This window comes from Protobothrops mucrosquamatus, unplaced genomic scaffold (assembly GCF_001527695.2).
Source record: "Protobothrops mucrosquamatus isolate PMUCROS unplaced genomic scaffold, P.Mucros_1.0 scaffold478, whole genome shotgun sequence".
Classification (NCBI taxonomy): domain Eukaryota; kingdom Metazoa; phylum Chordata; class Lepidosauria; order Squamata; family Viperidae; genus Protobothrops; species Protobothrops mucrosquamatus.
This window is the reverse complement of record NW_015386798.1, coordinates 36,574-63,986: the sequence shown is the minus strand read 5'-3', so window position 1 is coordinate 63,986 and position 27,413 is coordinate 36,574. Positions and strand designations below refer to the sequence as shown.

General features: G+C 35.4%; 1 protein-coding gene across 1 annotated transcript in view; it reads right to left on the bottom strand.

Annotated features, from left to right (window-relative positions):
- The window catches only part of LOC107288079 (ephrin type-A receptor 7), a 67,436-nt gene extending 43,472 nt beyond the window's left edge, over window positions 1–23,964 (bottom strand). Inside the window, exons 1-3 of the mRNA XM_029284263.1 lie at window positions 23,740–23,964; window positions 22,690–23,550; window positions 21,637–21,813 (exon numbers count right to left, since the gene is read on the bottom strand). Of these exons, the coding sequence (XP_029140096.1) occupies window positions 21,637–21,813; window positions 22,690–23,550; window positions 23,740–23,964 (1,263 nt within the window). The remainder of the gene's footprint in view (window positions 1–21,636; window positions 21,814–22,689; window positions 23,551–23,739) is intronic.
- Window positions 23,965–27,413: the final 3,449 nt, after the last annotated feature.

Below are 27,413 nucleotides of genomic sequence, written 5' to 3'. Positions count from 1 at the left end.
GGAGGAGATGGATTGTTTAAGTTTAGACTTTGGAGTTAGAGATATTAATATTTGTTTACTTGTATTTGAATATTAGCCTAGGTTGGTTTGGGAAGTCCGGGGGGTGGGGGGATGGGTTATAACATTGTGTAATATCTGTGATGTATTTCTTTTTTTTTTATGATAAAAACAGTATGCATTTCTTTCTATATTTGCTCCTGACATACACATGTTTAGACATACTTTCCAGAATTGCAAATTCATTACATGATTTGAAATATTAGAAATTCCAGCATTCTGATTGAGATATAGAGAGTATTTACCTACAGGTTAAGAATTGCATTAGGATTTAGGAAGCATGCAAGGGGCTGCACTTTGAAAAGTAGCAAGACTTTGATAAAAAAAAAGAAACTGAATTTATTTTACATGCATTTATGTACAGTTATTTATCCAGGGAGGGATTCTTTTTTCCAAAAAGGCAATGTACAACACCAAGGAAAACATACTAATAGATGAGCTTGCTGTCTGTGACAGTGATCACCAGGCAGCAAGAGAAATGTCAAGAGAGGAAGCAATGGGAAAGAAAGAAAGACGGAGTAACAGGGCAGAAACCAGTATACAGTTTGCCATGTTCACATAATACTGAAATTCAAAGTGAAATCATAATCAATACGTTCCATGAAATCTATTGAAATTACAGCCCATCTTATGTAACATTCTCTCCTTGTTCCTGCCACAAATGAGACTAGCTTCATCTCTGTTAATGTTTCAAAAGTCCCTCAAAATCTGGCTATGTCATCAGGCTTGGGGGGGGGGGGAATCCGAAGGGATTCAGTGAAATCTTGAAGTGGTTCCATCACCACAGTAAACATTTATTCTCTCTCATACCTTGCATTTTTTATTTTTACATTTTTATGAATAACTGTTGTTATATATTTATTGTTTTAATTGTATGTCATACCTAGAGTCACTTTTTGCAAGATGGATGCCATATAAATTTGATAAATAAGTAATAAGTAGATAACCATTTAATTGGGGGGGGGGAAATCCAGAGCCTTCTTTTAAGAAAGCAGGCTTAATCTTGCATATACACTTGTGAATGTTTTCCTAAATTTCAGATATCGTTCCAGAGCCATTGTTGAAAATAACTCTTTATTCTATGTGATTATAAAGGAATTGTAGACAAACTGGAATGTTGGCTATTCCTATTTGTTAATGTGCTGTTAAAGAGAAAGAGATCAAGAAGGGTTTGCAATTGAGCCAGTTACTATGAACTTAGTAACTACATTTATGGTCCATTCCATAAATATGTTATTCTGTCATTTAACTAGGAAAAAAACCTTTCCTTTCCATAACTGCCTTATAAGTCAAAACATTTCAAAATGAGGACCAGCAGTAAAATAATATTATGCTTTCTTTCATGTTTATATTATCTAAGCAAATTTACTTTAAAAATGGGTATAAATACAAATACACAATGGTTATACACTCACTCATACTGATGTGTTCACACAAAATTCCACCCCCAGCCAAGGCAGTTCACTGGATAAATATTTGTTAGACTTTACAATTGTGGAATAATAACTTTTACTTTGACAGAAATGCAAAATTATAAAACGCAGAAGATTTCTTTGGGATTAAAATAGAGGAAAGGGAAAAGGAGAAAAGAATGAGAAGGAATACATTTATGTTTACATTATTTAAGCTAAACTGCAACACACTAAATTATCTTCCTTCCTTCCTTCCTTCCTTCCTTCCTTCCTTTCTTCCTTCCTTCCTTCCTTCCTTCCTTCCTTCCTTCCTTCCTTCCTTCCCTTTCTTCTTAGAATAATTCTTATATCACTAAACATACATTATATTATACATTATATGTGTATCCAAGTCACACATATAATAAAATCAATTATTTACTTTAGATACATGTGTTAAATTGTAATAAAAATAAATCAATCTTAAGAACAAGTATTAAAAAAATACACACACAATCAAGTGCAAAACTGGAATGACTTCCTTTACTTAACCTACTAAAGGTGGAATAAAGTAACAAGTAATTCTTAAGATTTGGAAACCTTTATGAGTCTGTTGATACAACACAAATTATCCATAATACTCTTGTGGTTTCCCAGTGGAATTGGTTATAGGAAATGGAGACATGTTACTTACATCAATCAGGCAGAAGTCCAATATGAAGGATGACACCTCTAAATCTTATACTGTTAATTTATAGTGTTTAAATCATTCACAAACAATTTATGACAGAAATGGGGGAAAAGTTCTAAAATCAAGCAATTTAATTTGACTGGATTGAAATGTATATTTTTCAATGATTAATAACATCTATTTTTGTTAAACTTATTGCATGATGGAGACTATGCTGAAAGACTGATACATTTATTAGTGGTCCGAGTTAGTTCATTATGCTTATAAACTACAATGTGATAATCTTGACGCAGCTTCTGCATCATATAAAATATACAAAGAGAAGCAACCAGCACGAAATGAGGGTAGATGGGAACTAATCCTACCAGATTGTAGCTTTCAATCATTAATTTTTACAGATACAAAACTCTTAAAATTACCTATTATTCCTTGGAGATTATTGGTGACGCTGCTTGCCTCAATTCATTTCCACATCAGGGTCAAATTTGTAAACCATGTTTTTAAAAAATGCACCTCATTTATTCATCTCATCTGATTAATTGGTATATTTTTGCATAAAATGTATTAAAATGTCCATTTTTTTAAAAAAAAATAATCCTATTTATCTCATTGTTCTGATCATATTCACTTTTCATTTAAAACTCCTCAGGTAGAAACAAGAATCAATTGCACACATTATGTCATTGTGAATGAGTTGGGAAGCCATAAAAAAATTAATAAAAAAAATAAATTATAAATTTACTGAGTAAAATATTACAAATAAAGAAGAAACCTATATGCAAAGCTGCATTTCAAGTTCTGTCCATTCCTAAATATATTTTAATATATCTGTTTTATGTATTGTTTTGTTTAATATTTGATTGAAATATTACTTCCCAGTCAGTGTCTTCCTTTTCCCCAACATTCAACATAGGTATCAATCAGTAGTAAAGCAACCTTAAATTGATAGATGATACTATTGACTCTAATGTCATTCATAGCTCTTGCACTGGATAATTTCTTATGTGCAGGAAATGGAAAAAAATAAAGCAGAAAAAAACCTTTAGTAGAGTGTTTGAATCCAATTTAAATCTCATACATGAGATTCCCCAAAATTTAAAATCTAATGTGTAGGAACCAAAGTTTCTAAATATAACTTCTCATATAGGGATATTTTTCCCCAGAGAGTTTATTCATTTACTTTCTTTCTTTTTTCTTTTATCATCCATCATCAATGACAAGTGTCAATTATGACCACAAGATTTATGGGAGGGAAAGTTAAAGCACCATTTACAAATCATTTCCTGTGGAAGCAGACAAGTGTAATGACAGAGAAGGCTTTCTGTAATTGAATTTGTTGTTCCTATCTCCTCAGTCACAAAAAGATGTCATCTTCAAGGATTTTAGTCATGGAATATGGGCCAGTATTTTATATTATTACTGGCAATACCATCCAGATTTAAATATATCTATCTCCATGATCAATCATAACAAAAAAATAAGATGCTAGAAGAATAAAACCAGTGTTTACAGGTTCATGTGATAATGACTGTATTTATTACAGAGAGATTTCTGGAAACAGTTCTGATAAATTTCAGCCTTTCTAACAAAATATTTTTGTTTTACTTCTGGGAGACTGGGCCTAAAATGAACGAGAAATGAGGAAAAGCAGAAAAAAATCACCACAATATAAATATGCAGTCAAATATTAAGTGCAAATCATATAAATAGTCTATCTAGGTACCAACAGAAAACAATCATTACAGAGTTGTTGAAATTGAAATTGCTATGTTCAAGGTTATAATTTTGTAGCTGGAACTATAACATCATTAAAATATCTGTTTCCAAATACCTGTGAAATTCAATCAACGTTTTGCAAATATACATGTCACAAACCTTATAGGCCAGAAGCATATGCCTAAATATGCTGAGAAATACCATCCAAATCAGTGAAACCATATCTCAGATTTGTTTTAAAAATTGAGGATATTCATTCTGTTGATGAAACAAATGTTTGTGCTACAGTTTCATGTGGAAATATTAATGCTTCTCCAAACATATGTTCAATGTTTACTCTAAATGGATTGTCTGACACCACTTCTCTAGTATGAAATTTAGATAGGTAGGTAATAANTAATAATAATAATAATAATAATAATAATAATAATAATAATAATAATAATAATAATAATAATAATAAAGTTGGAAGGGACCTTGGAGGTCATTGAGTCCAACCCCCTGCTCAGGCAGGAAACCCTACACCATTTCGGACAAATGGCTGTCCAGTCTCTTCTTAAAAACTTCCAGTGTTGGAGCATTCACCGCTTCTAGAGGCAGGTTGTTCCATTGATTAATTGTTCTAACTGTCAGTTCTCCTTAGTTCTAGATTGCTTTTCTCCTTGATTAGTTTCCATCCGTTGCTTCTTGTCCTACCTTCAGGCGCTTTGGAGAATAGCTTGACTCCCTCTTCTTTGTGGCAGCCCCTGAAATATTGGAACACTGCTATCATGTCCCCCCTTATCCTTCTCTTCGTTAAACTAGACATACCCAATTCCAGCAACCGTTCCTTATATGTTTTAGCCTCCAGTCCAATAATCATCTTTGTTGCTCTTCTCTGTACTTTTTCTAGAGTCCCAGCATCTTTTTTACATCGTAGTGACCAAAACTGGATGCAGTATTCCAAGTGTGGCCTTACCAAGGCATTGTAAAGTAGTATTAATACTTCATGTGATCTTGATTCTATCCCTCTGTTAATGCAGCCCAACACTGTGTTGGCTTTTTTGGCAGATGCAGCACACTGCTGGCTCATATTTAAGTGATTGTCCACTAGGACTCTGAGATCCCTCTCACAGTTACTACTATTAAGCAAGGTACCCCCTATACTATACCTCTACATTTGGTTTTTCTTGCCTAAATGTAGAAACTTACTTTTTTCACCATTGAATTTCATTTTGTTAGATAGCGCCTAGTGTTCAAGTCTGTCCAGGTCCTCCTGTATCTTAAGCCTGTCTTCTGGAGTGTTGGCTATTCCTGCCAGCTTGGTGTCATCCGCAAATTTGGTGAGTTCCCCATCTATCCCCTCGTCCAAATTGTTGATGAAGATGTTGAAGAGCACTGGGCCCAGAACAGAGCCCTGGGGCATCCTGCTACACACTTCCCTCCATGTAGATGCAGTTCCATTGAGGACCACACGCCGAGTACGGCCGGTCAGCCAGCTACGAATCCATCTGGTGGTGATGCTGTCTAACCCACATTTTTCTATCTTATCGAGTAGTAGGTTATGATCTACTTTATCAAATGCCTTACTGAAGTCCAAGTAAATTATATCCACAGCATTCCTCTGATCCACTAGTTTTGTCACTTGGTTAAAGAATGCAATAAGGTTTGTCTGGCATGATCTGTTTTTGACAAACCCAGTACAGTACTGTACTTCTTTCACAGGATTTAAGTTGCTAAGTATATGGAGAAAAGGCAAATCACCACACATATAGCCAAATAATAAAATAATCACAACTAGAAATAAGAAGTACTTAGATCTGAAGTGGACAAAGATTTGAACTGAGAAGGCATTATAGAGGCAGCATTTTCTTTCTTAACTCAACTGCATATTTTCTTGAGTCCACTCAGCCATCATGTCAACCCAGGAAAAGGAAATTTCTATTAGTAATTACAGACTGATTTGCCATTCTGGATCCAAAGCATCTTGGCCCACTTTGAATCCAAGTCTTATAGCCCTTTAGCCACAACTTTTTATTGGTTATATCTACTTTCAATTTAACATAGCACAGGACAAAGATCCAATACTTCAGAACAAGCTCGGCGGCACTTTGTGCCAGCAATTCTCTCTTGTATTTCCAGGGCCTCCCTAAAAATTCTGAAACGTTTTATTTTAGGGCAGTTAGAGGTTTCTAAGGAGTAAAAAGAACCGAATTCTTGCAATGCTTAAGCTATTCCACCCCTTAAAGAATACCTTCCAAAATGGGTGTTGGCTCTGCTCATTTCTGAATAGCCATGCAAAGTCTGCTAAGATCTCAAGTGATGGAAATTATGGAACCCTCTAACAATTAGCCCATCTTCCACTCCCTCTTCTACTTAGCATAATGCAGAAGCTTGGCTTGCCTTGGCGTGAGGAGATAACAAAAAAAAATATCTCTCCCCAGTACACCATACCCTGTGTAATCTTACCAAAAAACTTGCCTCAGAGAACCTTGGTGGCAGGGGTATGCAAATTCCAAGAGTAACTCTGGGCTTTGTATGCCATGGACACACTCCAAAAATGATAACAATGAGGAAATAAGGCAATGAAGGGTTTAAAATATATATCAATCATCTAAATATATATATAAAATGATATACCACTGGTATTTAACACCTGATAAATTGTTGAAGAGGTGTGAAGTTATTTCAAATGTATGTTGAAAATGTAAAGAAGGAACTTTTTAACCATCTTTGATGGATGTGTGACAAAGCAAAAAAAAAATATTAGGGCAAGATTCATATTTTAAAACAGAAGATTCTCAAAATGAATATAGAACTCAAACAGAGACTTTTCTGGAAAGATACATTAATTCTTGCAATGGAAGAATGGCTGGAAAAACTGATGGAACTAGCAAAGATAGCCAAATTAACTAGTTTAATAATAATAATAATACAAAGAATACATTCAACTTTGTTTCTATTTGGAAACCACTTCTGAATTTTGTGCTTGAGAAAAAAAAATGAAACTTTGACTTTGGGATTTGCTAATTAGGTAATTGTTGTTATAGATTTTGCACTATATTACGTATGCAAAATAAAAAGTTGAGGCTGTAATGTTATTATTTTTATTTTACAATGCTGAAAAGAATCATGCCAAAGTACGAAGGAGCTGTAATTATCCATGGTTTTAACTAGGATATGGGAACCATCTTGCTTTCCATTATAGTGGAATAAAAAAACCCACTACTAAATTGGGACATGTGATTTCATATTTTTCATATGCCATGTATATTTGAATATAATTATTATCTAGAATGAAAACCTCTATATCAGTTTTAATACATTATTTGTCAACTTAAAGTTGAACAAATAGACTAAAAATAAATTTTAAATCAAAGTCATAATCATGTTATCTCTTTTGTAGTACAGTATTATCAAAATGAATTTGAGAGGCTAATCTTATGCAACCACTCTATAAAAGAAGGAACAAAAAAGGCTTATACAAGAAAAATGAGAAATACAATCATCAGGATAATTAAACTGAAATTATCTATCAGGATAAATTATATTTAAATTCCCATGTATGAAGCAATATAATTTTGAATGCCAAATGTTTATGAAACAGAATATAATGTTCATGACTACCATCCTCTATTTATCCTAGAGACAGATGTTCAATAATGGTACGGTGACAGAATTGGATACAAGTCAGTATTCTGCTTATCGTGGAGGGAACAGCTAAATTTTTTCCCCAATCTAAAAGAATTGATTTTCTTATACTAGCTTAAAAGAAAACATTTAGGAATATGATTGCAGGTATTGTTAATTCCAATCACTCTGGTTCTTCCACTTTAAATCAGGTTCAACTGACCCTAATAAAACTTACTCAAAAATAAGCATGCAAGTGTTTGAACATTAACTACCGTATTTTTCCATCTATAAGACGCACCCTTGTATAAGAAACCACCCAATTACTGGTACTTCCTGGTACCATCACACAAGGGAGGCGACTTTCTCCAATCAGATGGCACTCTGCGGGCTTAGTCCCGCCCACTCCCTCAGCTGTCAATCACTGTACTGAGGTGGCTTCCAGGGGCCTCTTGGTGCTTCAGCCCGAGCTGCACCGGTGAAAAACGGGTCATAGAAGGTGGCGTCAGTGGGACTGGCGGCATCCTTGGGGCAGTGCGATCCTCCAGCACCAGACGGCATCTTGGGCCAGCAATATCTTCCTGCACCAGACGGCATGACAGCAGCATGTAAAGAACCCACACAGGCATGCCCTGGCTGCGCAAGTTACCATTATTTTTTCATGTATAAGACGCTGCACTTGTATAAGATGCACCTGATTTTTGAACAGGGTGTTTGCAGGAAAAAATAGCGTCTTATACATGGAAAAATACGGTTTATTTGGTGGTTCACTGAATAATGATCAAAGAGATTTAGTTTACTTGGAAACAGCTCAGGCAGCTATGCAGACTAATACAGCAGTAGGTGCATGAATTGTATTGTTTAAGTGCTTGCATAAAAACTTAAATTGCATGTGTTATTAAGAAATAACAAAGAGTTACATTTTGGGGGGGTTGTTTAATTGTGCAAGGAACAAAAAAACATCTTTTTGCTTTAGTTGCATAAGGTACATAGATGGTGAAGCAAAGGCTGCAGTTCCCAGGATAGTGAGAACTGTTATGTCAACAGAGATGAGACACCTCCCACAGCTTTTAAGAGATCCAGAAATGTAGGAGGAAAATGCTTGAAATTTAAATCCTGAAACATAGGCCTGTATAAGAGAATTCTGTGTACTGCATTGCACAGATCTTTTGTTTGCATATGGCTTCACTGTTGTCTGAATTAGAGGCTAATTTAGCTGAGTCATGTCTAACAACCTTCTGCCAATTAAGCCCACACTTAAAAAAAATAGTTTAAGTGTCTAGAGTTTCATGGCTGAGCTGTTGATTCTGATTTGCTGTGTGACATCAGATAATTGTACTCATTTCAGTAGCATATTGAAACAGAATTGACCCATAAGATGCTGCTTCCATTTCCATATCTATATCTATTTAGTTTTACTTTTCACTAATGCATGGCTTATGAAGCATTTCCGCACCATAAAAAATTTAATTATAGCAATCATAAAGCAGTCATTATTACTACACGTACAAACCAGTTTTCAAAATCTATTAATAAATTACCCTAAAAAGTTTGGTCTACTTTGTAATTTGAAATTTTGCCTACAACTTTTGTAGATTGCCTAGAACATAAAACAAGTAATTAATAACCAATTTAAACATTTCTGAATTATTATCCGCGTGCCTATATAATATTTTCAGACACATTCTTTTATATACACAATAATTCAACCAATCAACAAACATAAATAATTTATTGTTTTGACATTCTCTGTGCATGAAAGGAAAAACAAAATTAAATATTTATAATCCAATAAGGAATAGGCAAAAAGGAGAAAGAATGCAACTGTACTAGTTCAGCAAGCATTTCTGATTCCTTAGTGCACGGGTGTCAAACTCGTGACGTCATGTGACATGTCACGACATATCACGACTTTTTCTCCGTTGCCGGCAATGGGGTGGGCGCAGTTTTGACGTGATGCATCTGGCCTGTGGGCTGGCAGTTTGACACCCCTGCCTTAGTGACTAAGTTCACACAACATATTAAGTTATGATTGTATTAAGTCATGGCTTATGACATAAAAAGCAACTGGATTAGAAACAGAAAACTTTATGTACAAGTTTGTAAAGCTAGCAACATTTAGTTGCAAGTTTTTTCATTATGCTCAATAGATATTTCTACCCTGTTAACGATTTGAGCTAATTTTTATGCTTATGCATTAACTACCAGATGAATTCATTTTCACTACCAAGAAATATAAAGAGAACGAGTAATATTAAAATTGACCAATTCTATAATCTATTGAAGAGGACAAAGAAATATCTCCAAACATCACACAAATAATCTTTCCCAGATCCAGAGCTATCAAACTGTGGGTGATCATGAAAAAATTTAGAGTACATGGTCACATTGGGCTTTTTTTTTCTTAAAACAAAAACGAAAACAAAACTGATCAGTCTGAGCAGAAGCAGTGTCACATGCACACACACACACATACACACACACATTGGCAGATCAAACCAAGAGAGGGAAACACAGCATTAACTGCAGATTTCTCATTCCTGACCTAAATAGTGTATGTAGCAAACACAATATGCCATCTCTATATCATACCTCAAACTAAGCAACATGTCATTTGCAGTTATTCCAGGAGATCTGATATTAAGTTGTGTTTTTCTTGTTCAACTTCAAATACAATCAACTATATTGAAACATTATAATAATTTATACTGTACTGCCGGCCCGCGGGCCGGACGCATCACGTGGAAGCCGCGCCTACCCCATTGCCGGCAATGGCAAAACCGGCCCGATATGTTGCACGCCACGTGACGTCGCGAGTTTGACATGCCTGTTGTACTGTATGTAAGGTCTCTTCAATATACAGTGGCATATGAGATACCGATTTGTCATTTAATTCAGCAAAGTACAGGTAATCCCCGAGTTGAGAACGTTCCCTTAGCGAATGTTCGAAGTTACGCAATAAGTGCTTACAAGCAAGTCCCGAAATTAGGAATGTTGCTGCACCGCAGCAGTCGTTCACCCTTACAAACGACCGCTGTGGCATTCCCTTTCCCTATTTCAGGGCATTCACATTTTAGTATTTTGCCTAAAAATTTGTAGAGACAAATGGTTGTTTATGTTATATCCAGGGCTTTTTTTCTCGGAGAAAAGGTGGCGGAACTCAAACCTGGCCACGCCCTCATCAAACCCTAGGACCGCCCCTTTAGAGAACAGGAATGCAAGTAAAATTTGGGAGGGGCTATTTCCGGTGTGGGAGGGGCTATTTCCGGTGCGGCCGGCCCGGAAAAAGGTGCCGGAACGCCGTTCCGCCGCGTTCCAGCTGAAAAAAAGCCCTGGTTATATCTATACACATAACTATAAACACACAAACATGCATACAAATATATTGTATAATATTATGTTGCTAAATACCATAGTTTATTAAATATATTTAATTGGAAAAAGTGCTTGATCTGTATGAATATCTTAGATTTTAATTTGATAAATCTTACCCTAATTCTCTGTATGCAAAGATTTGCTCAGACTTATTTACATTTTTTAAATGTAAATAAACATATTTCATTTTTATTTGCTTTTCTACTTAGGAACATTGATATTACATGTTCATATATAATAAAGCAATAATATTATAACTATGTAATAGAAACATTGCATATTAAAAAAATATTTACTTCATATGAAATCTTTTCTCCTTTTCTATGAAACAAGCTTGCTTTCCCACATGAGGAACGTATATTTCAATATAGCATGTATTGAATACCATAAAGAATTTAATTCATAAAAATATATAATTTATAATTCATTATTTATGGTAACAATATAATCAATTATTGTAATATAATTTAATTTTACTCTATATTAAATTATATATTTAATATTAACTTTTTAATAGCATAAGAATATAATAACTATAATTATCTTACAAGGATTATAAGAATTAATATAATTCTTAGCCATTAAGAATATGTTCAAGAGTAAAAAAAAAATCAAACCAAATAGAAGTCCTTCTTTATTTTTATTTCTGAATCAAGTAATGCAGCTTTAAAAGCCGCAATCTATTTAACAATACTTTTGCACCATAACCTTGTAAATCTTACACATAGCAAAACAGAGCAAACCACTCTTCTAATGAATCCATTAATCACAAAGCTGAAAGGAGCCTCAAAAGGGTTACAATTCCTTAAGAAGGAAAGAGCTCATCACTGCCAAAGTCTCACTTGTTATCCGTGCTGTGGCAGCAATTCTATTTTCGATTAAAGTTGCACCATTCTTTCTAATCCAACCACTAAATCTCCTTTCCTCTTTTCAGAGTCTTAGTAAATGGGGATATAACATGATGATGGAGCATTCTAGGATAAACAATCAATCCTTTTAATGTCATCCCTGAAAAATGTCTGATCTAAAACCAGTTGCACTGTGGTAGGAGTCTTTCTTGAAGGTTGATGAAGAATCTGTTCAGAACTTACCTTTCTTTTAAAACAAATGAATGATGCTGAACAACTCAAACTGTCTTTTTCCCCTCATTGGTTCACTTTTTTTGACTGCATCATTATTCATCTATATTAGTATATGAGTTAGAAGAGCACACTAAAAGAAGATTCTTATTTGGAGAAAAAGCTTCTTGCAAATTCAAATAAAGAAACAAAAAATAGTGGCAACTCTGTTATGTTCCAATGACATTAAAAACCTAGCTGTGCCAATGAAATGCTCATTACAATTTAGCCAGACTTTGACTTGATTTCAATAGTGTATGTGTGTGTGTGTTGTGTGTATCTATGTTACAGTCCTCATCACATCATTCATTCATTCATTCATTCATTCATTTTAATATCATTAATTTTTAAGGATGCTTATTCGCCATGCAACTATGGGCTGCTTACATCAAATTAAAAATATTAAAAAATCCATATAAAAATAATGTATTTGTTACTGATTTGTTTTTTTTTAAACAGGTTGTACAATTCCTGACTTCAACCTGCCATGGTATGATGGAAGTAGGCAATGAAAAATTTAGAAAGTTTTTGTATGCTATTAACAAAATACTATAGTAATGGATAAATTAAAATTATACAAGTAATTTATTGTTTACAAAGATGCAGAGTAGTAAAGAAAGCAAAATAATATACAAAAAATATACATATAGAAAGCAAAATAAATACCAAACTGTATTGGTATTTCAATATATTGTTCTATTTCAGAGTTGCTATAACTACATTCAATTACATCAAATATTTTCTCTACTATAATAATGAGCCTCTTCCTTTTGGTATTCATAGTGTTTTTTATCTGAAGGAATCTTTCTTTTGGCCATTTAGCACAAGGGCAGACTGAAGTACCGGTAGTAGCATCCAAAACTCCCAATGGTAAACCAGTACATTCATCTATGCAAGCATGAACCTCACATTAATTGAATTTTAGCTCATATTAAATGCAACCTGGTATCACTGTAGAATTCAGTAAATCATGCATCACATTATTCAAACTTTCTTTAATTGTGACTGTAATCAATGATACAGCTTTTTGCTTCCCCCAAGTTTTCAAATTGATTCTGGTTGACTGTTCTCTCTTTTTCCCCTGACTCTATCACTCTCAGTTTCAATACTTCGTTATCATAGCAGAATATAATATAGCTGAATTCATGTTTTAAATCCATAGACATTATACATACTTGAAACGTTACATTTTATTACCTGCTCTGTGAATTTCACTGAATATTACATTGCCTTGTTTAAAAATTTAATTGAAAAGAAATACATAAACTATCTGCATAAATAAATAAATGTTTAACCAATAAATTGCAGCATGGTCTTGTGTATATGCTTATTTCAAAACAGATTTAATGTTTTTAATGGACTTTACTCAGACATCTACTTGAAACATTTATGAATAGTAGGAATAAGGAATACAGGAATCAACTTGTATTGTTATTTAAAAATGAATGCACCAAATATAACAGCTGCCTGAATATATGTTATTGAATGTTTGTGGTGTAAAAACTTATGTTCTTTTCTCCAGCATATTTTACATATAATTAAATGTATTCCTAAAGACAAAAAGGAGGAGGAGGAGGAGGAGGAGGAGGAGGAGGAGGAAAGAAATAAAATTATTTGAACTAATTACTTGGTTGGAATTAAGAGAACAAGGAGAACAAGAACAAGTTGACTTTTTAGAAACACTGCATCATTTATCAAGAAACCAGCTTAGAAACAAAAGAACAGAACCAAAATCAAGGATGGGGATGGGGAAATTAATGTACATTGAAATTAAAAGATAGGTTTGGAGGCCTTCAATATTTAATATAAAAGCTGAGATTATTGTTCTTTCCCATATAAATTTATTCACATTATCCATTTACCATATCAGCAGCTTAATTTAAAAACAATGTTGCCTATTCTTGTTGGTTTTAAACAACTGGGGAGGGGGGATGAAACTTCTATCTATTTGTTGAATATAACTGAGGGATGTATCAATCAATCCTTATCTATATTTTATCTATGCCAGGATATAAATGAATAAAGCACAATCTATTCAAAATTTATACTTAACTGATTTTAATTAGAAATGTTCCATAACTTGCTTAATTTTTCATTTGAAAAGCTTTGAAATGTGAGATCCTGCCTAAAGTATGCCCATGATATTTTAATAGCATGCATTTGTATTCATCATTTGTTTTTGAACAGCCTTTTTATTTAATCCTTTAATTTCATTTGGGAATTGTTCAAAGATCTGGTGTCCCTGTTTGTCACACTCATTCCCCTCTTTAAAAACTTAGAACTCCAGTGATATATTTTCTTAGCCATCATTTTTTTCATTTAAAATATTCTATTTCATCCTGTTTGGGGTTTGAGTTTTCAATAGCCTTGGTCTTGTCTAACAAAACCTCAGAAGTGTCGGCCTATTATTTAATCCAGATATCCTGTGCAGCTGAGATAGTGAAATGTGTTCTTATCCAGTATATATTGGCTCATTCTGTTTTAATACCTTGTTCTTTTGCCAATCTGACATACTCAGCCACAAATGGAATGCTTTCCATTTTGTTCATTTTTTTAACCAATAACCCCTCCAGCCTAATAATAGATAATACCATGTGCCCTGAAGATGCAAAAGGAATAACAAAGGCATAAAATTAATTATCATAGACTTTCCCCATATGTATTAATATGAGAGAAGATTCGGAAAACTCAAATGTTTAATTTATAGGTCTTATGCAAGTACTCAGAGTGCAATACTTAGATATTCAGGCATGTTAAATATTTATTTGGGAACGCCAATACTCCTATAAATGTCACAATTTACACATTTGGGATCATTTTCTTCAACACATACAGTACTGTAGTTTTGGAATCCAAAATGGGCTGAAAACAGAAACAGGAATTGAAGTAGCTTTGTCAAAAACAATTACAGACACATGGTAGAATTCTTGTGATGAAGCTACAGAGAAATGCCTTAGTTCCAAAGAGAACTATCTACCTGGTACCTGAGTACATATTTAAACATGTACAGCATTTAATTTGTAAGTGATACTGCAACTGCAGCAAATTTATTCCCCAAACTGTACACTCTCTGAAATGGTCTTCTCCCATTCACTCTGTACATCCTGTTCCATCTTATTTGTTTTTATTTTTTTTAATTTCTCAAATGTAGAGACTGCCCTTCTCAGTCACAGAATTCATCATGTACTATTAGGTTTCTCATAATACATACATAATACATACATACATACATACATACATACATACATACATACATACATACATATATATGCAGCTACATGAGTGAAGGTTTTCTTCTTCATGCTCTAATATATGCATAGACAACTGTATGCCTGTGCAATCTTCCTAAAAAATGGGCCAGTGCAATTTATTAGTGGTACTGTGAAAATACTGTGGCAAAATGGAACTCTCTCCAATCCTACAAGCTGGAACAGAAAACTAGAGAACATATAAAAATAAGGAAAAGGAGAATGATGCAGAAAAGCATTTAGTTGTATTCATTCTAACCCTCCAATGTACACATTTATATATTTGTAAACTACTTTGTCCCTCATTAGTTTTTCTACATATACTGTAAGAATTCATGCTAAGACAAGATAGTCTAATACCATCAGTTGATTTACATGATGTTATGGACAATTTTGACATACATCAAAATATTTGTTTGTTTGTTTATTTGTTTGTTTGTTTGTTTGTTTGCTGCCCATCTCGCCAAGAGAGGTGAACAGCTCCTCTAATGTTCTCCATGGAGACACACTATATACACAGTTTAATACAATTTTTATATAGGAAGTAGTAAATATTGTCTTAGTCAAAGCAATTTCTTTGCCAATTGAGGAAAAAGCTCAGATATGAACAGGAGCAAAAAAAAAATTAAGTGTAATACTATTTCTGATTTAAAATTATAGAATAATAAATATATTAATTTTAAGGTATCATAGGATTTGTTTACAATTCTTTCTCACTTTCAAGAACCTGCTCAGAATGAAGGACCAAGACTTTTGTGGTTCCTGTAATTCCACAGATCACTCAGCAACTGACAGAATAAACAAATCTGTATTAGCATCCATTCTGCACAAATCATTTCATTAGATCTCTTCCAGATGTTTTTTGGTATGTTGACAATCTATTTGTATTGGATAAACCAATCTCTTGATTGCCTTGGGTACTTTCAATTATTACTGTATCCTTGGCAATATGGCTGTGTCTGCATGTTTCTATCTACTGTCCTTTACTGAAACTTAATGGGTAGGAAATTTTTGAGCATGTTCTTTGGATTGTTGTATTTCTTTCCTATTTTTCTATAGGTTTATAGCTAATAATATGTATGTTAAAGGAAGCTATATAGAGGCATATCCCTATAATTTAAAGTACATTGTTCCTTTACGTGTATATAATTGTCATATTATTTGCAGAACACTGACATAATTCTCATATTATAATCATTATATCATCATTCTAGCTCATGATTAATATCTAGCATAAGATCATGATGCTGCTATGTTACTTGTCTTTCCATTATGTTCCTTTTTGTGTCTTTTTCGCATCCTGTTCTGGACAAAAATATGTTATTGTGGACTTTGTGCCAGCACAGTGTCAGGCATTATCATACTCACAATGGGTCTATTATTTATTTTGAAATGCATATAAATTATTTTGGCAACTGAAATGTAGATTTTTAGTTTGATTTTTTATTCATCTAATTATTTCCTAATGTTGTTATTAGCCCATTTTAGTTCCACATAGCAGAATATTTCAGGTATTAATTTAAAAAAGCAAAATGTGATTTATTGGAGGGGTATAGCTTCAGGTTTTACAACAGTTTACCTAAATATTCTATTTTTGCAAATTTCAAAGTAACCGTTTAAGAAAATAACAGGCTGAAACATTTTTTTAATGTCTTCATTTTTTCTTTAATTTTTTGTAACTCTCATTAATGGAAGAAATTTTTGAAATGAAAGAAGAATTAAGAATTTTAGTCTTAATGGGATCAACCTATTTCCAATTCTACAAGCATAACTTTACAAGAATAGAATAACTATCTGTGTAATATTTTAACTGAATAGTTTCACATAATAAATATTCAGGAAAGGAATCAGCATTGTATGATAATTGCTGAGGGGAAAAATGACAATTTTTGCAGATGAAAGATCAATATTAACATTCATGAGTGCATCACAATGAAGACAAAGATTTAATATCTTGTGGAAACAATGGAATAATTGAACCAATCAGATACAGTACTATTAAATAACTAAAAATAGCGCATAGGTATACCTCTTCAATAACACATATTAATTCCTTCTGGATATATGAACACACCATAGGATGGTATAGACTGATAGATAGTTAACAGGCCTCACAAAAAATGTCTAAGCCAGCAAGGAAGAAGTTGAAATGGCTAAAATACGCATGGAAATCACAAAGACAGATATTGAACTACTACTTTATTAAGGGTGATAAGCAGTGGTGGGATTCAAATATGTGAACAACTGGTTCTCTGAATGGATGCCGCTTCTGGAAGTCCATTCTGGGCCTGGGCACCAAAAAATTAGCTACCGGTTCTGCCGAAATGGTGCGAACTGACTGAATCCCACCACTGGTGATAAGCAGGAATGCTAGAAGTCTCCAATCTACAAATAGCAGTTTAGTGCTTCATTTTAAAAGACATATAGGAATAAGTGAAATGTCATGGAACCAAGGAGAGAACGGGAGAGGATAAACTGCGGAAATTGTTCTTGGTTATAATAAAGAGGACACCTGAAAGAGGAAGAGTCAACAGAACTGCTTCAAAAACAATTTAGAGTCTGTAAATCCCCAGAATACTCAAGGACATCTTTAAATGGAGTATGAAAACAGGGAGGCATCAAAAAAAGAAAGTGCTGTAGTATTGTAGCTTCAATTAATCTGAGAAAGTCTGAAGAAATGTGTCACAATAAAGAAGTTGAAAATTTGAGTACTTGGTAGATGGGAAATGTTTGTGAACTTAATGATAACTGCTATCAAGGCTGTAATGGATGCTGTGATTCTTGCTGATTTGAATGTAAAGAGATCACTGCATTGATGATGATGATGATAATTACATGCATGAAGTCGTCATCTCTTAACAATTATAAAGATACATTTTCTCTATGTTAATCTGTCCCCTAATCAGCAATTCCAGTGGTGCACCTACTGCCACTGTAACTGAGTGCATCCACCTTGCTCTTCTTCTCTTCCCTTCCACCTTTCTCAGCATTATTTCCTTTCCCAGAGGACTTTGTGTGATATCATTGCATTTCAAGTCTAATTTGTATCTAAACAAAAATTTACCAAGCAAATGCAGCACAACATAATTGACACAGAAAGAAAAACCTGCATAAAATTAGTATATTTGTTTAAATAGGTTTTGAATAATAAAAGAGTCAGATGTATTCATAATATTGAGGAGGAGCAGACCAAACCACATGTGGGACAGCACTGGTGGGACAGCACAGGTGGACTAAACACGGTTCTGCTTTTGTGGAGCCACCAACTGCAGCAAAAAGAGAAACCAGTGAATGGATCAAGGAGAGGAAATGATCAGCCACAAGTTTGGTATAATCTCCTTGCAAAGAAATAGTAAAACAGCTGTAAAAGAGCGGGACAAGAAGGAGGAAATAACTGCCTAAGCCACATTTCAGCACCTTCAAGGAAACTCTGCATTTATCTGCTTCCTCTCTTAACTACTTTAGAAAGTTACTTGTTATTGTTTTTTTAGACGTTAAGACCCTTCCAAAGAGCAAGTTTTATTACGGCAGGAAAACCTCCTTCTGCCCTGGATGAAATAATTCTTTGTAAATTTAAGGATTAAAATAATAACTTTCCAACTTTTAAGTTGGAAAACAGCAAAAGGGGGACTAGAATATTGATTGTGGAAACCTAAAAGGCTAGATAGACTTGAAAGAGCATTTCCTGTGAGGTGTTTAAAATGTTATAAAAAATGTATTAAGATTATGGATTAAGGATTTCTTATAATCCTCCAGTGGGAAAGTTTTGTTGATTGGAAAACAAATAGCTAAGAGAGGACTTTGAAAGAGAACTAAAGAGAACCAGAAAGAGCAAGGGATTACAAAAATCACAATAGAGTAAATTCAGGTAGAAAGTAGTCTGCAGATGAGAAAAAGAGCTACAATTTCTAGCATAGTTAATAAATAATAAAAAAGGTTTTCTTATGACAATAAAAATGCTACCTAGTTTTTTTTTTTTAATTGATCAGTTGGATCAGAAGAAGAGATACTGAGGATACATATTTTATACAGTAATTACTAGTTAAAATGGAGACTGGGGATAAATATAAAAAAGAGATTAGGAATAAATTAATACTCCTCAGAGTGAAAGTATGAGTGTTGGCTAAATGATGGAAGGGGAGGTTCCTCTTCAGAAATAAGTTGTTCCAGTTGGATATTTTGCACAGTAACATATCAGGACGAATATTTGTCTTATAAGGATGCTGGTTAATGGACAGGTGTCATACCAATTTTGTTGCCAGATCTCACCAAGAGCTGGCACTGATGACCCAAAGTTGGAATATTGTTTCTCTGCCTCACTAAGAGGCAGAGAAACTATAGCATGCCCAATTTTACTGACTATAGCATGCCCAATTTTACTGACACCTGCCTCTTCTGTAAAACAATGCTTTCCCAAGGGAAAAACCTATGTAAGAACCAGACGCCTGATTCTGTTTATTGGTGTCCACTGGCTGCTCGCTCTCTCTCTTCCATCCAAGCGACTTCCACAAGCAGGATTTATCCATAGCATGGAAAGTTGTAATAATGGACAATGGATCCCTTTAACCTTTGATTAGCAAGGGTGAATGAGTACCCCAAGTGCTCCTTCAAACCTGATACTTCACTTAGTTCATCCATCACTGCAGCCACAATGCCTAAGCAATACCAGCAGAAAAGTGAGCATTCCAATTGTAACATGCAAGATAATCCTTTTTTTAATGGACTAACTGGGAGAGAAAAGGGTGTGCCATTCCCCAAAGTTTGATAAATCAAAGAGAACTTCACCATGATAATGAAAATGACACAAATTACAAAATTTAAGTAATAACATAAACTGAGGCAAATTACAATGGGTAATGATGTCATTATGCAAATTAAGTAATTTGTCTCATTTACATAATGACATCATTATGCAAATGGCATAAATTGCAACAAAATATAGTCCATTGCATATGAAGTAAGTGATCTGTGAAAATTTCACTGCATTATCTTTTCTATGTATTTTTTGTTCTGAATGTAGGATCTGTTTTCTTTTGTATATAAATTGTCACTGTGGGTCCTCAATAGGCAGTGGAATCACAACAGAACAATTAAAACAATTAAAAATAATTCCGCAGAAAATTTAAAAAAACGCTTCTCTTACCATGCCTGCAGTTTTCATTTCCATTTCAAAAGTAAAAAAAAATATATCAGTGGTTGTTACTGTAATGAAAATCTCACATATGGAATTATGACAGTAGAATCTTTAAACACTGGAGGGTTGCATTCCACACTAGACATTTGATGAAACCAATCTCTCCTAATTTTTCATTCCAACTAGCATTAAAGGAAATGGATGTGAAACTGTATGCATTAGTTCACTGTCTAGGAGTAGGCAAATCTTCCAAGTTTTCTTTTTCCCCTTAATAATTTTAATGTATATTTGATTTTCACATAATTTTGCATTTCTTTTTAATCCTCATAATTAAACTAACACATTTTTATACATATTTTCTTAACAAATGCATTTTCCCACCCACTTCTCACTAATAAAAACACTGTTATAAACAACTTTGTCTAATATATATAATTTCAGAATTATAAATATGTAAGATTTAGAATAACTTTTATACTGGCACTAATGAAACTCTCACACACTGTCATCCCGCATTCTACTAACTATTGATATTTTTATGATTTCAACACAACCCATGCAACTACATATGGTTGCAATTTTAAAATGTATTCTTGAAATCATGCACAATATATTTTATTGTAAATGCAGGAAGCAATTTATATAGTACAATTATTAAATCTAGTCTTCAAATGTAAATGCTAAAGCAAATAACAAACTAACAATAATTAAGTGTCCGTCAAAGTTTGAGCTTTAATCCTAATTTCATAGAAACCTTTAACATTATTTTTAAAATTTTGTCCCTTCTTTCATAAAGAAATATAATTTGTTACTTCCCTCAGCTCTAATAACAGCACAAATCTGTATCGTAATTTAAGTTGGAGATAAATATACCCATATTGAATGAAACCAGTTATGCCCAATTCTTCAGGATGGCAAAGCAGTACAGAACTAGAATAGGCAATTAGAAGGAATTGCAATGGCTACACTCAGCTATCTGATTTGACAGCAGATTGAAGATAACATACTGGATGGCACATTATCAAAGCTTTCTATATGTACTATAGACATAGAATCATAGACTTGGAAGAGATCTCAGAAGTTATCAAACTCAATGGAGAATCTGCTAAAGCAGACATGTGAAACTCGCGACATCACGTGACGTCGCGCAACATATCGGAGCTTTTTTGCCATTGCCAGCAATGGGGTGGGCGCGGCTCCAGTATGATGAAACCGGCCTGCGGGCCAGCAGTTTGACACCCCTGTGCTAAAGCAATTCACAGATTATTCTGAAGTTCTCCATTGAAGAAGTACATACTGTTTCATGAACCACCTTATTCCACTGGTTGACAGCTTTTACCATCAAGAAAATCTTACTTATATTTAATCTTTCAATCAACTGCTTATGTCTCTGCCTTCTGATGCAATGACCTACTTCCTCTTTATGATAACCATATCTGAATACTGTTATACCATCTTCCTTTAGTCTTTTCTTCTATAAGTTCAATATTCCACATTCATCTGAAAGTTCCTCATAGGACAAGGTTTCCAATTTCTTTAACATCCAGCCCATATTTTACCATTTTATTAATGAAGATATCATGAGAAACTTTGTTAAATGCTTTGCTAAGATCAACATATGGTATTCCTCGGTCATACTAATTAGTATCTGTTGAAAAAGGAGATAAGTCAGTTTTTATTGTTACTGCTGCTGGCTGTTAATTACTACATTCTGATCCAAGTACTCAAAATACCCTATTTAGTAATCTCTTCAAAGACCTTGCCAATATAAATGAGAGGCTGATAGATTGGCAATTTTTGGGGTCTTCCTTCTCCTCTCCCTTTTGAAAATAAGGAGACTTTTTTTCATAATCTTTTGAAACCTCGTCAGTTCTTCAGAACTTCAAAGTTCTCAAGTTTTACATGTTCTGCAATCAGACTCTACAAGAACACAATTTATCTGGTATTGAGACTTGAATTTATTTAAATTAGCTAAATGGTAACAATGCCATTAGGGACATACAATATTGAAGGGGCGTTGTCTTACCTGAACGCCTTTTCTCAGTACGGAGATGGAGAATTCACACATGGGTTTTCATTGGATGCCTGCTCTTGAGACCAAGTAGTCAAACTTGACACGCCCCCTCTTGCTGGCCAGTCTTTAACGAGGGCGAAGTGACTGAAGATGGACGAGGTGTTGGCTCTCAGACCCCTACAATGGCCTGTCTNGTACTGAGAAAAGGCGTTCAGGTAAGACAACGCCCCTTCTCCAGTACGGGAGATGGAGAATTCACACATGGGACATACCAAAGCTCCATAGTCCCAATGGGTGGGAAACATAGGAGCCCTAATTAGAGTCTCCAGCAATCACCTGCTGAAGAACCCTTCTTCCAAAGGAAGCATCTGCCGCAGCAAAACGGTCAATTTTGTAATGACGTACAAACGGGGAAGGCGACGACCAAGTCGCAGCCCTACAAATCTCGTCAATGGACGCCTGGGTAGACCATGCCGCAGAAGTCGCAGCGCTACGAGTGGAATGTGCAGTAATGCGTCTAGGAGCCGGCAGGGATGAAGACTGGTACGCCTCCGCAATACAGGCCCTGATCCACCTGCCTATAGTACCAGAGGAAACCTTCTGGCCCAAAGAGGCCGGACGGTAGGAAACAAATAGGGCCTCTGACCTACGAAAAGGTTCCGTACGTTTAATATAACGCCGCAACGCCCTATGGACGTCTAGTGTGTGCCACTGCCGCTCCAAGTCGTGGGAAGGATTGGGGCAAAAATTGGGCAAGACGACTTCCTGTGTCCTGTGGAAAAGCGAATTAACTTTGGGAACAAACGTGGGATCTAGGCGAAGGACCACTCTATCGCTATGAAAAATACAAAGGTCACTTCTGACCGATAAAGCGGCCAACTCAGAGATGCATCTGGCCGTGATCACTATCAAGAACGCAACCTTAAGCGAGAGGTTCCGCAATGGAACTGTCCTTATTGGCTCGAAGGGAGGCTTTGTAAGAGCCCGAAGTACAAGCGGTAACTCCCAAGAAGGGTATCTGTGTACCACGGGCGGTCTAGTGTTACAGGCGCCCTTAAGAAAAGCCCGAATCCTGGGATGGTGTGCCAGAGGAACTGAATCTGCACAGGTAAGTAATGTGGAGAAGGCAGCCACCTGTCTGCGTATGGTCGCAGGGGCGAGGCCTTTGTCCAAACCATCTAAAAGATAGTCCACTATCTGAGGGATAGAAAGGTTGCATATGTCCAGTTGACGACTCCGGCACCAAAGGCAAAAATTCTTCCAAGTAGAATCATAAATGCGATTGGTCGCCGGACGTCGGGAAGCTTGAATCATGGAAATGGCACGAGCGGAAAATAGTTCTTGGGCCATTATGCTGCGCTCAAGCGCCAAACGGTCAGTTGTAACCATTGGGGTTCCGGATGTTGAAGGGACCCCTGGTGCAACGACACCTGGTGAGGGGGAATCTTCCACGGAGGGCATCTGGGGAGTGTCATCAAATCGGCAAACCATGGCCTCTGAGGCCAATACGGTGCCACCAGGATCACCTCCGCCCGTTCCCGAAGAATCTTGCGTATGGTCGCCGGTATGAGGGGTAGCGGAGGGAAAGCGTAAAGCAGGCCCTGCGGCCATGGACTCCTCAGGGCGTCCGTACCCTCCGCTCCTGGAAGGAGATAGCGGGAATAGTACCTGGGGAGTTGAGCGTTGCTTGCTGATGCAAACAGGTCGAGGGCCGGTCGCCCGAAACGGTGAGATATTTCGGAGAACAGGTCCGGGTGTAGACCCCACTCCGAGGGGTCCACTGTGACGCGACTCAGCAGGTCTGCTTGTTTGTTGTTGACCCCTGAGATGTGCTCGGCCTTGATGGAGGCTAGGTTGAGTTCCGCCCAGGAAATCAGGAGCCGTGGCTCGGACATCAATGACCTGGACCTGATGCCCCCGTCGGTTGACATGTGCTTTGGACGCCACGTTGTCCGTGAGGACCAGAACGTGACGACCTTTGATTGTATGCCTGAATTGGCGTAGAGCCAGGTGTATGGCCCTGAGCTCCAGCCAATTTATGTTGTGTCTCAAGTCTGTGCGTGACCAGCGGCCTTGCACAAACTGAGACTGTAGATGGGCCCCCCATCCGAACAGACTGGCATCCGTAGTGATGGTGATGCGGTCCGGTTCCTTGAAGGGTGACCCCTTGTTTATAGCCCGCGAGAACCACCAGCAGAGCATTTTGCGAACGTGAACCGGAACTCTGACCTGACGACTGGATGCACTGGTGTTTGTGCGTTGAAACGGGAGTAGGAACCACTGTAGATCCCAATGCTAAGAAGTTTAAAGGAGGGAACCAAATTAATATTTAGGAATTTGAAAAGGGATTTTTAAGGGAAAAGGAGAATTCACCAAAGGCTTTCTAAACTGCTATTGACTGAGAGCCAAACCAGACACGTCGTCAAGAGCTGAGACCAAGTTAAAGACTGGCCAGCAAGAGGGGGCGTGTCAAGTTTGACTAGTTGGTCTCAAGAACAGGCATCCAATGAAAACCCATGTGTGAATTCTCCATCTCCCGTACTGGAGAACACCAACATCTCTCTGTTATCAGCTACTACAATCATTTGTAATAAATGTCTAAGCCTGAAGTGAAAATCAATGAGCTTTCTTATGCCAAGTATAATTAAATGTATTTCTCTTCCAGAAATTATATATCCATAAAAGTGTAAATAAAGGTAACTAATAAATAATATCATTTTAACTAATTTTAAATGCTTTCACTTTATTTAAATAAGAAACCAGACTGCCCTCAGCCTTCTTTACACTCTACATGTATACTGATCCTACAAAAGAATAATTTCTTCCAACCCTAACCCTAACCCTACCATAAAAAGATTTCTTGCCAATGACACTATTCATGTCTTCTACTGATCTGATATCCTCTTTATTAGCTACTTATGAGACAGATTACATCAGAAATTATTCCCATTAACATTACTGTAGAGGAACAGTATAGCTTCCAATTTCAATCTTATGGTTAAGACAGATGAACTATTATTATGCAAATTTGATAGATGCCTTCAGGGACTACATCAAGATTTATAAAACTGGAGAGGACTGAACCTAATAAAGGTTAGGCACTTGGATCATTATTTTTCCAAGTTCTAATTTTCAATCCGGCCCATATAGTTCTGCAAATTCATTACTAGAATATTTGATATCTTTATCTGAAATAACATATGTTGAAACTACTTTCTTAGATATCTCTGAAAAAAAGACTGCTAAATGTTCCAAATTTGAAGTTTTCTGTTAAAGAGAATACTTCAGTATGTTAAACCATACAACCAAACCTATAAGCAATAATAGAAAAATATGTATAAATAACTGCATAAAAACTCACGTGAATTCATAACTATTTCAAAAATATCTTTTTATGTTTATTTTCACCCTTTGGAACAAAGGGTTCAGCTTGGAGCCTCAAATTATAACTAGCTTTCAATTTTGCCCAGTATATATATATATTTTTCCTTCAGGAAAAGTTGCAAAAATCATTTAGGATATGAGGCATTAACTGAATGACTAATTTAAATTCATAAACTAAAAGAGTAAATTGCGTCATTTAAAAAAAATAATGACCAATGTATAAATGAAATATTTTGTTCCATCCATCCATCTATCTATCAATCATCTACATTAATCAATGTGTCAGCCCTCCCAGGTAAGCCAGATAGGAAACACAATTAGATGAGCTAATTCTATATTATTGTAAGATTACACTCACATAATCTTGTAAGTAAAAAATACAAATATTCCACTTGCACTTTTAACTGCCTGATCGACTAAGGTGTGTCCTTCCTAAGTGTCTTTCTCTAACCATTACATCACTGGGGACTCCCCCTTCCCACTTTTTTTAATATAAAATGTGAATGCTATATTTATAAATCTTATAAATCTGGATGACCACTTTTGGCTTCCTATTTTAATTTGTAAAAAAAAAAAGATTAGAATCTTTCAATTGCAAGAATCTTTTAGTGGTCTGAATAGAAAACAAGCACATAATTCAAAACATGAAGTTGGAGGAGTCTGTACAAAGTATTTTTTATGTTGGGTGACAAAGGTCACTATGTGGAATACTTAAGGCTAATCATGATTGAGTGATGTGCTATCTGATAATGTGGAGTTTTTACTTTGGGTTCTTGTCCAACCAAGTGTTTATTGTGGTAAAAGAGCACCATCTCAAAGGCTTTCAGAATTAGGTGATTTCAAAATTGGGCTTTCAAAAGTGCTTTATCTCCTGCTCTGAAAAGTGCAAGCAACTATAATAAACCCAGCAAAAGACCTGTCAAAGGAATGCCATTTATTAATAGTGAACTTTAGGAAGAAAAATGTGACTTCCATACTGATCCAAACTAAATCAAAACTAATCTTCCTTTAAGAAAAAAAGAATATCACAAAGCTTACAGAGAATAGAATACAGTAAGGATTAATCAAGGCTAATCCACAATATTATAAGAATGTGATCCGCTCCAAACTCATCAATGTCATCAGTTTGAACATACCTTTAAAACTCAGCTTTCCTGTCACAAGATTAACATTTGACAGGGTATTTTCCTTCTTTTCCTTCTGGAATTACAGTGAATAAAGCAGCTTTATTTTAACAGATATATAAGAAAAAGTTTAAACGGATGAATAAAGGGAAAAAGAGGTAGTTTTTCCTATACCAGTTTTTCAAAACATTTTCTGCATAAAACTTAAAATTCACGATAATTCTAACTGCTCTAGAAATGAGAAAAGAGAAATTATAAAAGTTCATTTTATTTCAAATGTGGAAACAGAATATTTTATCACATAAAGAATTACAAACATTGCCAAGCATGAAAATTGTTGAGAAACAATCCTGATCTCTACCACGTCAATACCTATAACAGTGGTGGCGAACCTATGGCACGGGTGCCAAAGGCGGCACTCAGAGCCCTCTCTGCGGGCACGCATACCATCGCCCCAGTCCTAGGCCTTCAGCTGGGTTTTATAAAACCTTTTCGCTTTAGGCCTCCGCCACCATGTAAAAAAAAAAAAGGTTCAATCTATCAGCCAATTTC